Source organism: Notolabrus celidotus, chromosome 9 (assembly GCF_009762535.1).
Source record: "Notolabrus celidotus isolate fNotCel1 chromosome 9, fNotCel1.pri, whole genome shotgun sequence".
NCBI classification, from domain to species: Eukaryota; Metazoa; Chordata; class Actinopteri; order Labriformes; family Labridae; genus Notolabrus; species Notolabrus celidotus.
The window spans coordinates 32,266,982-32,281,299 of record NC_048280.1 but is presented as its reverse complement, the minus strand read 5'-3'; the positions used below and the strand labels follow the sequence as shown (position 1 = coordinate 32,281,299).

At 40.3% G+C, this 14,318-nt stretch overlaps 1 protein-coding gene across 1 annotated transcript in view; it reads left to right on the top strand.

Moving 5' to 3' along the window:
* The window catches only part of npdc1b (neural proliferation, differentiation and control, 1b), a 40,075-nt gene that overhangs the window by 7,436 nt on the left and 18,321 nt on the right, over nucleotides 1–14,318 (top strand). The window contains exon 2 of the mRNA XM_034691157.1: nucleotides 10,900–11,067. Within this exon, the coding sequence (XP_034547048.1) occupies nucleotides 10,900–11,067 (168 nt within the window). The remainder of the gene's footprint in view (nucleotides 1–10,899; nucleotides 11,068–14,318) is intronic.

Sequence of the window (14,318 nt, the reverse complement as noted above, 5' to 3'; positions counted from 1 at the left end):
GTTACTCTGAGTTTGAGCTACCACCTCCGAGTTAAGCATACAGGTGCAGCCAACCAGATGTCAGCAGGCAACCGCATCACAAAAGCCAGCAGGGCATTATTTTAGAGAGTGTGAATCACCACGAATATGTTGCTTGAATCTGAGGAAGGACCTCAGCTTGAGAAGAGTCATTACCGTCTTTAACAGGACCAGGTCCTGGTCAGAGCATATTGATTATATTGTATCCAACATGGGAAAGAGCATTGCGTTCACTGGGAAATGTTCTGCTTATGTTCCACAGTCTGTCATGATTGATGTTGTTTGGTCACTTGTGCTGTCACAGCTGGAGTACTGTCCAGTTATCTGGTCTAGCGCTGCTGAGAAGCACCTTACCTTGAACAGGAACTCCTGAAAAGTGCAAATTCTGTCACATTAATGAGGGATCACTGGACGGCAGTGAGAAATCAAACTGAATAACAGTGAATGGACATTTCGGAAATATATACACTCCTGTATATTTCTGAATGTGTAACAGCGCTGTCCTTTCAAATAATAGAAATTAACCCTTTATTTGACAGAATCCACACTTTGAAGCTGTCCCCTCCCTCTAAGTTTCGGTTTCAGAGCACTGCTTTCATCTGATTCCCAAATCAAGACACTGTTAAGAACTGCTTTACATTGTTAATAAGAAATGTGAATCATTATGGAATGAAATAATAATGGAATATTTAACATGTGTCTAAAATATGATTAAACACAATAAACTCTCAAAATTCAATGAATAATCAGGGATTAAAAAATGTGTTTGACAGCTCTGTAAGATACGTTAACTATTTCCAGTCCTACATAAAGCTGGCTTCATTACTTAAAGGTAACATATCATGCAAAATCAACTTTTTAATGGTTCTCTACCTGAAATATGTGTCCCTGGAATGTCTACAAACCCCCTCAAAATGAAAAGAAACCATTCTGCCACTGTTCTGATTTCTCCACCTTTCTGTAAATGTGTGCTGAAACCAGCCGTTTCAGTTTTCAGTGTTTTTCATACGTCACAACGCCATCCGGTCTGTCACGTAGGTCAGAGCTCGGAGCTTGTTCAGCCCATAGACTGTATAAAATACAACTCAACTCCTCCTCTGTTTTTCATTCCCTGCACACATGTGTGCTAACAAGGAGCTTAGGAGGGAGGCATGCTAGTTGTAGGCTGTCTTAATAAACACAAAGGTCGGTTTTACTCCCCACGTCTGCAGATTTGAAGATCTAGTGGAGGATTTTTATTTTTCATGGAAAAGTGCTAGCGCTAGTTAGCATAGCCACATAGCTACATGTTCGTCGCTGTGTACCAAGACACACGTCAACATACTGACAAATAAAACAACAAGAAACACAAAATCTGTGACCAATGGTTCAGAGAGGTCCTGCTGCAGGCGCCTCTCCGTCAGGATCAGATTCTGGATCAGATTCAGAGGGTTGAAGTAACTGTGAGCAGCCAACATGTAAACATTAAATCAACGTGCTGGACAGCTGAAGCCACATCCACTTCCTGAGGGGGCGTGGTCAGAGAGCTCATTCTCATTTAAAGGCACAGACACAGAAAACAGCCTGTTCTGAGCAGGGCTGAAAAAGGGCTCTACAGGCAGACCAAAATCTGATTTCAAAGTGTTTTTTTGAGCAATAAACTTTAAAGACATGTTTTGGGGACTTCTTAGACCAATATATTTTGATGAAAAATATACATAATATGTCACCTTTAAGTAAGAGTATAGATCCTCCTGGTCAAACATTACTCCAGTTCAAGTGAAAATTGTTCCATCAAACCTTTTTAAAATATCTCAACTAACTTCACCCCAGTTTCTGTATTAAACCAGCAAGCAGGCAGCAAGGTACACATTACTGAGCTAAACAAGGCTATTAGTGTGCAAGTCTTCATGAATAAGGTATTAGAGAGTTTGTGTGATTCTCTGAGCCCCTGTAGCAGCGGGAACACTGCAGCTGTTGGCTAGGATGCTCAAACCCGGCCTTTCTACCTTACACTAACTTTGGTTGTGTTTAGCATTACCAATATTGCTCCGGCCAACGATTTGCTTCTAGACAGCGCTATGGATCAGATGGGTGACGTCACGGATACTACTTTCATTAGTTATACTGTATGGATGGCACACACCGGCCCTGTGCAGCAGGTCTACCTGTGTCTTGTCATGTGTCGATGGATGTTCCTCGTGTTGCTGCAGAACTTCACTTTGTATCTGCATAACTTGCCCAACTCATGACGTCCTGGTGTGTGCAAAAATAGCTCCTATGTATTTTCTTGCCATGTGGATTTCTTAGCCTTGGTGCAGTGTGAGGCTGGCACGTGGATTGGTATAGTCAACTCAGCTCTCATGAACAGTGTGTCTCTCTTTCACTTTGCACGTGACTCACCTATTGCAAGGACAAACATAGAAGCCTGCATGTGTTTGAGTCTGCTACAAACTTTGTGAATGGAGTTGGATTTTCACGGCCTCCTGTAGAGCTGTGTCCGGTTGCGAACACATATTTCCATCACAGTGATGTGAACTCCCGTCTGTTTAACAAGTCCTCACCTTAGCAAAGAAGAAATGTGAGGAAAGAGTTGGATTAAATGTTCACAGAGGCTTGGTTCAGTTTGTCTGAAGTGATGCAAAGACGGGTTTGACATGAGTTGTACTTCATCATGTAACTGGTTTAACTGACAACAGTAAACAGATACCATGATCATTCAATAAGATACACATCATCATCCTTACAGTGAAACTCAGTGAGCTGTTATGAAGATGAGGAGTGACTCAGATACAGTCTGCTGATGATACTTTATCAACATGCTCTGACACACTTTAATACGTTTTCTATTTCGTCCTTTGAATAATATCCTAGCGTCTATTTCAGGAGCCCTTCCTGTGAACGTGGACCTGCAGCCACAGGTGATGGAGCTTCTTTATTTCTCTGAAGTGGATCAGGAATAGAAAACTCTATAATAAGAACTTCTTGTATAAGACTGAGTCACAGACTGGGATGAAAAGCAGATTTATCTTCTTCAGGTGATGCTCAACCTTAATCAAAATGATACGCTTCTGACGGGCGGACACAAAGGCAGCTAGGCTGACAAATAAAAGGTCTGATGTCTGACAACAGTATGGGTCTTACCCAACTGTCTCTCTACTGCCATTACAGATAAAGAAAATAAATCTAGGTCCATCATCTTTTCTGGTATTGGTTTGCAGTCACAGAGAATTAGCATTGCGTCCAAAACCACGGAGCTCTACATGTTTGCTCCAGTCCTTCATCACGACCCACAGAGGTGTTTTCTAAATCAGTGATCCCATGAAACCTGGGACACCAACACTCAAAATGTGGTTAACATCCTAAAACTGGTTGGTCAGATTCAGGCATCAGAACATCTTACCCTGGACATCCACCAGATATGTGTCTAGTCTGTCTCCGATCCACCGCGGTCTGGCTCCGTGCTTTCTCGTCCGTCAAAACCCAGCGCGTGCGTTTTCAGAACGCAGCACAGAGCAGGACCGCCGGACAGCTGGAGTCATGTGACCGAGGTTTCCCCGCTGTAATTACTGAATCAAGGATTCTCCTCCTCCTCTCCTCATCAATGTTGTCTTTCTGGTCCTCTGAGAACCTCTGACCTGTTGACTCCAGGCCTGGCTTCCCTCATCATGATGGTTTGTTGTTGTAGTTAAGTGAAATACGATCTGGTGATAACACAGAGTGTTTTATTCTGAAAATTAACCGGATGTTTTCATTTTGTTTTGGCGCCTGACTTCCTGTCCCGCTCCATCTGCTCTGTTGAGATTGATGCGTCGTGCTCCTGGAATGCAATGGAGCAGATCCAGCGGAAGTTAACACATTGACTAGAATAGAAATCAGATCTGCTGCCGTGACAGATCGGAGGTGGACCTGACGCGGATCTGGTGGAATTTAGTTGTTTGTGATTAGAGGTATGAAAAAATATCAATACATGAATATATCGCAATACTTTGACCTCCAATATAATATCGATATTTCAACTCTTAATAACGATATTTTTGTTATAATAAAAATTCACATTTTTGCAGAGTTGGAACTAAAATACAACTTCAGTATTTCAAAAACAATGAAGTGGAAAAGTTGTTTCCAATCATAATTCAATCTTAATTTGTCCTTTCAATTGTGAGTAGTATTGTGTGATTTACACCATCCCTATTTTTTCTTAGTTTACTGTGTAGAATATCTCAATATATCACAATATTGCGATATCGTGATATATCGTGATACCATCGTATCGTGACCCAAGTATCGTGATGCGTATTGTATCGTGAGGTTCTTGGCAATACTCACCCCTATCAGTGATGTTAACTTAAAGATTTTTGGGGGGCTAAGTAAGTAAGTATGAAACTTGTAGTATTAGTGTTAATTTGTGTTGTGATTTGTGTTCTCAGATGTGCCCTCGGGTACCTTGACTCCAGTTGACTTTCCGTCAGTCTTCTCATGGCATCAAGAACATTTGATTCAAAGCACTGTGTCGCCATAACCTGTAATGACGATAACTTAATAAAACAGGAAATGTTGCTGTTGTGCTAAAAGTGAGCCGACGGTGATGCCGTGTAACTAATGGTTCACTGTAGGGGGCGGTAGTGGTTCTTTATGCTGGTTGCTGCCCTCTGTAAAATGGAGGACAGATGAAGAAGAAGCAGAAGAAGCTACTGACCACAGTGGCTGTTTCCAAAACGGCCTGCTACATACTACTTACTAATGTAGTTGGCAGTAAGTATTGCCTACTACATACTGCGTTTGAATTTAGTATGTAGTATGACTGTTCTGTCCGATCTGTCATGCAGCATGCTGAGCCAGACTTCGCTGGATTTCCGGTTTCAGAAAGCGGAAGTAAACAACGGCGAAGCTGATAAATAAAATGCTTATTTAGCATCCATTTATGATTTAAAAAGTTAGGAAGACAGCACCCAAAAACGGATTTCCTCCAGTCAAAAAATGAGGAAAAAGAAAAAGCAGAACGAGCGCTATGCATTATGGGAAACAGTAAGCAAGGCAGACTGGTCCAATGCATACTGAGATATTTTCCTGTATCAGTAGACATCCGGGGAGTTTTGGCATACTGCAGATTTTGCTCTTGTTCACATACTACATACTACATACTGAATTTTGGACATATCAGTACGTACTGCTAGTATAGTAGGCGATTTCGGAAACAGCCAGTGTTTGGCTTCTACTGCAGGGTGAATCCTGTGGACAAAGCTGGCCAATTAATTTATTTCCTGCTTTTTTTCTTGAACATGAGCGAGAAGTGTTTTCTTTTTTTTGTTTGTTGATTTTTCTTTTCCTTTCAGAAACAAACAACACAGGCACAACTCCCTTAAAACAAACAAACATGACAAACAAAATATAAAACAAAACAAAACAAAACACTCAGCTCACAAATCCAGCAAACAATTGACATTTGAGAGGAGACTAGGACATCATCCTACAAACATATGTACATATATTTAGTCCTACACAAATCCCCTAACAAGAACAGAGGAAACGTTCACTCCAATATAGGACATAAAGGGCTCCCAAGTATTCTGAAATACATTGTCTTTAGAATGCAACACACAAGTTGCAAGTATTGTTTTCTGACGAATGACTCTCATCCAACAAGAGTCAAATGTAAGCCAAGCTGTGAAATACAGAAAGTGTATGCAACAGTCTTTGTAACAGTATGCTTTAAAGAGCATTGAGAACATTTAAGGACATTCAGACCAGCATTTAGAAAAGAGAGGAAGAAAGAATCATCATTTTCTTTGACCAAACACAGGACGGGAGGTTGCTAGGAAACTGTGACACTCTGAGAGAGTGTGTTTGACACTGAGGGAATGTCAGTGTTTCTCAAAGAGGAAAAAACACCTGCCATAATTCATTGTCTGTAATGCGCTACTCAGATTACCTTGATAAAGCTGCTCGGCTCTCACTTTTATTTGAATGTGGATGTGAAAGATCTCTGAATTCACAGGAGAGGTTTTCTTTTCATTGTTCGTGGCAACAAGTGATACACTACTGTATGTGTTCATGTTTTCTCTTAGGTATGTGGCTCTTCAAGCAGATCAAAAACAAACAACACAAAACATAACCATATCAAACAACTTAAACTACGAGCTAATCAAACCACACTGTCCAATGCAAAGCATGATGGGAAGAGATGCACCATGAGCCGTCGCTCCAATACTTGTCCAGACCAAGCGACCTCTGGCTACGAGAATTGAAGCCAATGCAGAAGTGTAAAAAACTGCACTTCCTTGAGTGTCCACTTGAGGCTGGCTCCAGATGTACCGGCGACCACATCCACACCAATTCAAAAAAGCCGATCTTTACAGCAGAAGTACACATGTTTACAGCTTTTTGTTTACATTTAGTACATGTGAACTCAGGGAAAGTGCACACTTTGGTATTAAAGTCTGTATCAGAGAGCTCACACACGTAATAATTTTACTCTTCACAAACTCAAATACTCTCACACTGACTGGGGTGCAGGTTTTGGATTGGACATTAGAGGATTTGAAATGTACAGTCATGACGTTTAGGCCCATACTTTACTTAGAATAACAGTTTGAACTCACAGACTTCATCTTATCTCTGATGTCGTGTTTCCAACCTTCACTCTCCTGTTTTTTCAGCTATAGTTTGCTGGAAGCATGAGGCACAGTCCCGTTGAACCAAGGGGTGAACTGGCTGCTATATGGGTAACTTGATCAATCCACTAATAGACCCCATTGTCAATTAACTTGAACACAATCAGTCTGTCAATGAAAGACAAACAGCTGCTGTGCAGAGGATTAACTATTACCTTGCTCCACTAATTCAGTAAAAATGGATACCTGAGCTTGTTTTCCCTTGTTCTCTAAATCCTTAAATGTTATTTATTCACATTTAACTGCATCCTATTACAATGTCAACAATTTTCAATGTGTTTCAGACTTTTAGCCCTGTGGTCTGTACTGTGTTTTTAGTTCCTCTCTTGTCCTCAGTTAGTTGACATGAGTCCTGGAAATATCTGTGGTCTGTGGCTGAGAGGAACAGGAGAGCTTTTTGTACCCGTGCATTCAGCTCTCTGTGTTGCAGTTGTAAAGCTTTGCATAGATTAGATTAGTCTCTGCTGTTGTAGTCTCAGAGGGCAGGCCGTTGTGTGTATGAGCGAGATGTGCACTTCAGTAGCTGCTTCAGAGAAGGTGTAATTTATAGTAGAAGCACTCATAAATATCATTTATAAACACATGCACCTGGATGAAGTGCTGCAAAGACAGAGGTCAGAAAGGCTCAGCGGTTTGAGATGAGATTTTAGATCTTAAATTCAGATTTTCAGAAGTATGTTAAAAATATTCTTATTTAATTTAATCTTATTTTAACTTATTTACTTCACACTTTTTAAAGTATGTGTAAACTTCAATCATTCTAGTTAAATCTGTTAGATTTTTAAAGTCAGTAATATTTTAGTTTTAGAGTTCAGATTTTCTGTAGTGTGCGCACGTTTTGAAGTTTTTGGTTAAATACAGAAGCTGTATTGTTTAACTCATTCACATTTTACATTTTTACAATTATGATTAAATTTTTTTACACATTCACATTTTAAATTTTTACAATTATGATTTCATTTTTTTAACACATTCACATTTTACTTTTTTTTTTTGGATGTGTTTAATTTTTAGTTTTCCCTGAGCATGTTTTCATTTTAAATATGCTTTTTTATATATATATTTTTGCCTTTCATTGGACAGGATCAAGCAGCCACCTCCGGTCTAAAACCATGAGTCCAATGCGGAAGTGTTAAAAACTGCAGTTCATCAAGGATCAGCTTGAGGCTGGCTCCGGAAGCACAGGAAACCACATACACAACGATTAGAAAAAAGACAATCTTTACAGCAGAAATAAACATGTTTACAGCCTGGTGCAAAAGACCAGTGTAGTCTGGATAGCTCATTTCTCGATCGGCACACACTGAAGGGGGGGTTGAATTATTTCATAACACAGCAATTTCGAAGATATTGAGATTACAAGTCTTCCAATGAGAGGCACAGCTGACTTGATTGACAGAAAGGAAAACTGTAGCTGTTGGCTAGGAGGCTCAAACTCCGCCTCTTTACGTCACACTAGCTCGACAGCAGTTATGTTGAGTTGAAAATTTCCAATATGGCTCCCGCTGAAGGATATTCATCACCGTTGTCAAACATCAATCAATCAATCAATCAATCAATCAATCAACCTTTATGTAATTAAAAAAAAACAAACACAAACAAGCAACAATGCATCACGAGTATCAAAGTCATTAAATAGGATAATTCTTTTTTTTTTTTTTTTGATTTGGATATAAAAACAATTAAAAGATAAAATAAAATATTACAAATAAAAGGAGGTGTGGAGCATTGACTATAAAAGCACTAAAATAAGAAGGGCAGATGGTTAAAATGATACAATAGTATACACAGGTTAACCTTGCTAAAACAGTTGCAGAGCGGGGTTGAAAGGTTAAAAATTAGGATTCTGAATTGTCCAATAGTTAAAAGTGCATTTAATTCAAGACGCTGCTGTAACTTGTTCCAGGAGCCAGGAGCAGAGAAACAAAAAGCAGTTTCATACAGCCTGCGGGCCAAGACCGGCCCGCCAGAGGTTCCAATTCAGCCCCGTGGACAACTTCCCAAAGTGAAAAAATGACTGAGAAGACATTAACTGCAATTTTTCCAATAAAAGTCACTGCTATTTCAGATTTGTCCTCTGGGTGTCGCATACAATCAGAGTGCTGATGGAGCGCACCTGAACAGAGCTCAGGTAGAAAATTTGCAGTTTGCATAATCCAATGGAAATTTGTAGACTTTTTAGAACACTTGAAGATTCAATTAACACTAAAGTTTTTGTATATGTAAACTTGTAACAGCAAGAGCGGTGGATCCACCTTTTTGGAAAAAGGAGCCACATATCTTGAGTGTACCTACCATCACTACTAACACTAGCACTACACCTCTGCATACAACCCTGTCTAGCAAGCAAACTATCCATGCTGGAGCTGAGGGGTCCAAAATAATCAACTTTACCTTCTTCATTGTTATCATCTATCTGTTCTTTTGCTGTAAACATTTCACTCTGTCAGGTGAATGGGAAACCTGTGTGTTTGGCGTGTTATTATGTTATGGTTATACTGGTCCGGCCCACTTGGGATCAATTTGGGCTGTATGTGGCCCCTGAACTGAAATGAGTTTGACACCCCTGATCTAGATGTTTGTATCAGCCTTGCTGGATTTGCTCTGATAATCTGCTGCTGTAGCTCAGTAGATTCCCAGTTTGGGATCACAGAAGAAAAATTGTTCGTGTTTTATTGAACTAATGTTTAAAATATCTGTAACCATCGGTGAATGTTTGCAGCTTTAAGCTCTCTGCTCTCCTCCACGTGTTCTCTTCTCCCTGACGGTCCACCTTTTACATCCTCCCTGCATTTCTCTGCTTGACGCGGCGTCCAACCTCGACTTTTGCATCCGTGCGGTGACTCACCCCCTGTGATGATGTCACACCTCCTCTGTTACCATGGCAGTCGTCCTGGCAACCAGCGTCTGTGTTTTGGGTAGCAGAGGCCGCTGTGAATCTGGCGATGAAGCTAAAGGGGTTAATATTGATGGCTGGGTCTAATTATTTCTCCTGCAGCAGAAGGAGCTCTTTCAGGGACTCTGCAGTATTCATCGTTCTCCGCTCGCTGCTTTAACACTCAGGTTTCTTTTTACCCAAACACTGAGAGAAGAGAAAGGCGGCACTGTCGCACCAAAACAAGCAGAGCAACAGATACTCCCCGTGGTGAAGCTCATGCAGCAGTGAGTCTCAGGAAGAGGAACAATGGAGGACAAGCACCACCTCATGTTACCCACCTTTAACAGCTCATAGATCTTTAGGATTTTTCAATTCATGTTACAAACATGAGAAGATTATATATTTTATCTTTAATTTACCTGAAATATTCCTGTCAAGATACAAACGTATCACATTTGAAAAGCTAATTGCATCCGGAGAACGTTGTTTGTGTTAAGGGTGAAGGCATTGACCTTATCTGTGCTCACAGATTTTATTTTACACTCAGAAAACTGAAGTGCTGGCAGGTGGTGGGGCCGAAAGTATGAGCCGAGTACTCGTGCAGGACAGGGAGAGGCAGAATATGTTGAAGCTTCAAAAAAAAATGGAATAATAATAATCTTTATTTATAGAGCAGATTTCAAAACCTGCTTTACAAAGTGCTTTAGAATACATCAAAAGGACAAGTGTCAAATCATCAACATTTAAAAGGATCATCCAGTTAGTGCATGAACCATTACTCTCAAAAGAAATAAAAGGACTCTGTGATCAAATAAAAACAGGAAATGCTCTCCTATAAAAGTTAGTTTTAAGACATGACTTAAACCAGAGCACAGAATCGGCCAACCTGGTATAAATTGATACATTGATGTAGAACTCAGGCCATGAGTTTAATGTTATTGTAGAACTCACATGTGCGCCGCCAGACACATCACAGAAAAATCATATGCTTTACACACCCTACGGTAACTCTACTGGGACATATGGTTCAAAAAGGCAAAAACATAAACCAAACACAGGACAGTCTGTTACATTAGCATTTGCATCCTCCTGGCTAGCAGCTGCTCTCTATACAGCGTGCTGCTCTGTAGCTAGCGGCATGCAACCGGGTGTGTTTCAATGTCGCTTTCACCACTAATATGCACGTTCTCTGTCTCGCAGTCGGACGCTGCCGATGTGAATCACCCACTGTCTCGTGAGAGTTGGGTTCAGAGCAGAGCAGCCTTGGGATTAAGCGTGCTTTAATGCAAGGAAAATATATTCAGAATAAATCAGTTAAATATAAATGACATGTCATGTCTCTCTCCGCAGGCTCTCACCTGTGCCCTCGGAGTTTAGACTGTGCACGAGCAGGACGACACTTCTGCCAGCCGGGCAGCTCACACTGCGGGCTCTGCCTCCACCCTCTGGTGGAGGACACCCATGGGCACTGTGTGGTGAGGAGGAGGCACACCTCTCACTCTACTAAGCCTGTTAAAGGTAAGTGACACGTCTTTTATAGGGGTGTAACAATACGTTTATCTGAATCGAACCGTTTGATACAGTGGTCACGGTTCGGTACGCCCTATGAACTGAACAATACGCAATTTTATATTTATTTGATCTCCTCCGGGCTGCATTGTCGAGCACAGGTCCACTGAACTGCGCACTCCTCCCACATTCATTCAGTCCAAGCTGGTCATGTTTGTTTTAACATTTTCTCTTCATCTGGAAATCTATATTTCACCATACGACGGTCTGCTGGGTTCATATGTTCACGTATGTGTGTGTGAGCGCGCCCGCACGAGAGGGAAGCACGAGTGTCCTCTTTGGTTGCAGAGCAGAGTTGTTCTGTGGTCCTGTAGTGATGCTAGACTGGGTGATGTGGTTTTAAAGTGCGTATATGCATTACTTGTGGTCTTAAACTGTATGCTGTGTAAGACTTCAGCCTGATTCCGGACAGTGTTTTCCCTGCCGTTATATGGGGGGCGCACTCACCATGTCCCGCCCCCCCCTTGGAAGTCAAAGCAGAAGTGATTTAAGGCTACCTCTCCCATAGATCAGGTCTATACCTTGTTATTTTATTTAACAGACTAATCAGCCTTATGTTATTTATCTTATTTATATTTATCTTACATTTACATTATTTACATCACAGGATGTCATTTCTGTCTCTACATAGTCGCGCGTTCACAATTCTCCTCTGCTCTCTGTATCGCGCATGACAGATGCGCACGTAGACAGACACACATACACACAAAAACACACACACACACACACACATATACACGTACACACATGCATCCCCCATGCACAGCAGAAAATGTGTAAGGTATAGCTGCCTCTGATACATTTAATTTAATTTAAAACTGCTTTTGAGCTGAAACAAATGTTGGTAATTTCAATAAACTACAAGTAAAAAAAGGAATGGAAATTTCTCTTGTTCAGTATCGAAAACGTATCGAACTGAAACGTGAATTTTGTGTATCGTTGCACCCCTAGTCTTTTATCAAGATCACTAAAACTAGAGCCTGCATGGTTCATCATAATCCAGAGATTTGCCTTCTTTCTCAGGACCATAAAGGGGTCTTTAAATCTACCAAGCAGTCTGTCAATGAGACAATGATTTATGGTCTCAGTCTTGAGTTTCAGGTCGGCTACTGTTGCTTCATATTTCTTTGAAACATTTTTGATGTGATGGCAACACATTTGTTGCGTCAAAACTTGCAACATGTTTTATAAGTTAGACTCATGTTATCCTCTGAAAGAGTGAAAACATCCACATTGGTGACGCCATTTTTACTCTCTCATCAGTACTAGTTAAAAAGTAAATAAAACAGCTTTTATTGGCTGATTTTTATCAATTTAAATTGTGTCATCAGTATAAGAAATAATAATAAAATACTCCCGTTATCAGTGGATAGTATAACACTGATACTATATATATATCATGTTTATCTTAAATGTTTGATCAGGAACAGTTGTTGATACCTAAAATGTAAAATTATAATTATGAAAGTTGTGATCTGTTTTAACCATGATAAAAACCTAGTAGTAGATACATTTGAATATTATTGTTAGTGGTCTAAAATGAATATCATATTCCTATAATCAAATTAAAGTTCAATGTTAATGAGACATATTTTAGTGGTTAAAGAAATAAATAGCTACGAGACATTCCTGCTGGTGAAGTGCTGCAAAAGGCACACAGTAAGAACAATAGATAGACAGCCACCATGTAAAGAGTCATCAGAGAGCCCAGAGCCACGTTAGGTTTGACTTCAGTATGAGTTTAGTGATCCGTGTTTCCTCCTCTCTGTGATCCTCTTCTTCACATGAGTCATGTTCTTCACTAAAGGTCGACTCCAGAGTCTCTCAGTGGGTGTTTCAGCAGAAACAGCCTCCGGTCAGCAGAGTGTCTCAGAGTTAATGATCCCTGTGACTCTCTGCCTCGTGGCCCGCTCTGCCAGCGCTGTGCAGACGTGAGAATGAGTCGGTGGATGTGGGACGAGCGGGGCAGAGCTGCAACAGGAAACAGGGAATCATGCACTCCAATGCTGAATCATTGCAGCGACAGAAAGTAGATAGAGTAGGGTTGTACGAAGTGAATGATTTCAACACCAAATTTTAAATGCTGAAGTTTAAGCAGCTGTGAGAAGTTGATTTTGGCGCCCCCTGTGGACAAAGTATGTGGTGCACCCATCTAGTATCCACACCTCTTATTAGATCAAAACAAATCCCAGATAAGAAAACTTTGTTTCATATTTGAAACTAAAACCTGCAGAGGTTTGAAGAACGTATTCCTCCTCGAGACATTTGGGGAGTGAGGCCAGTGTTTTAATTTATTGTGATACTAGAAGCAAAGGTTTTTAAGATAGACCTTTAGATGTTAGTGAGCCGATGCAATGTCATTTTTTGTATCTCATTTTAGGAAATCAGTCAGTGTAGAAAGAGAAGTTCATCTCAGGACGGACGTGTCAGCATTTGCTTTCATCACATTGTTTTTTCTTGGGCTGTGCTCAGTGCATCATTCACTTCATATCATTACAGTACATTTTTTTATTTATTTTTTTATTTAAAGGGACAGTGTTCTGCCCTTACTCTTAGACCTTAGCACACCTATTAAGACAGACGACTCCTCAACGAGTGACAGCTGTAATGCCTTTTTTAATGTGAAGTATCCCTTCACTGTTAATAGAGCAAAACTGAAGAAAAACACAAAGCACATAGAAAACTATCAAAATTAGTCTGGCTATGCTAAAAATAAAGAAAAACTTCAAATACAATTCACCAAAACATTTAAACTAGGAAAAGCAGTCACCGACAATGTCTCTCAAACACACTAAATTAGAAAATACTTACAGGTGATGCTTTCCTCAGAACAACAAAAAAGGATGGATTGAACTCTGACACTTCTAAACTCTGTCCCTGTTGGTCATTACTGAACATGTGCTGTTGGCTTCCTATTTTTTCTGGCCAGCCTGAGCCTGATTGGCTAATAGAATACATCATATGACATACAAAGAAAAAACAATAGCAACACCTGCTGGTATGGCGGCACAGACAGTGCATATTAAAGAACATTTCAGCGTTGCATCAATGTAAGTATGCCAGTTAGGCATAAGGCTGATTTTCATCCGCCCAAATACTAACTGTGCACAAGTAGAAAGTTCCCGTAGTGTATATATGTATTATATTGTATATTATTCTTATTTTGTACCTTTAATTGTTCTATTTTAACTTTGTAGGTA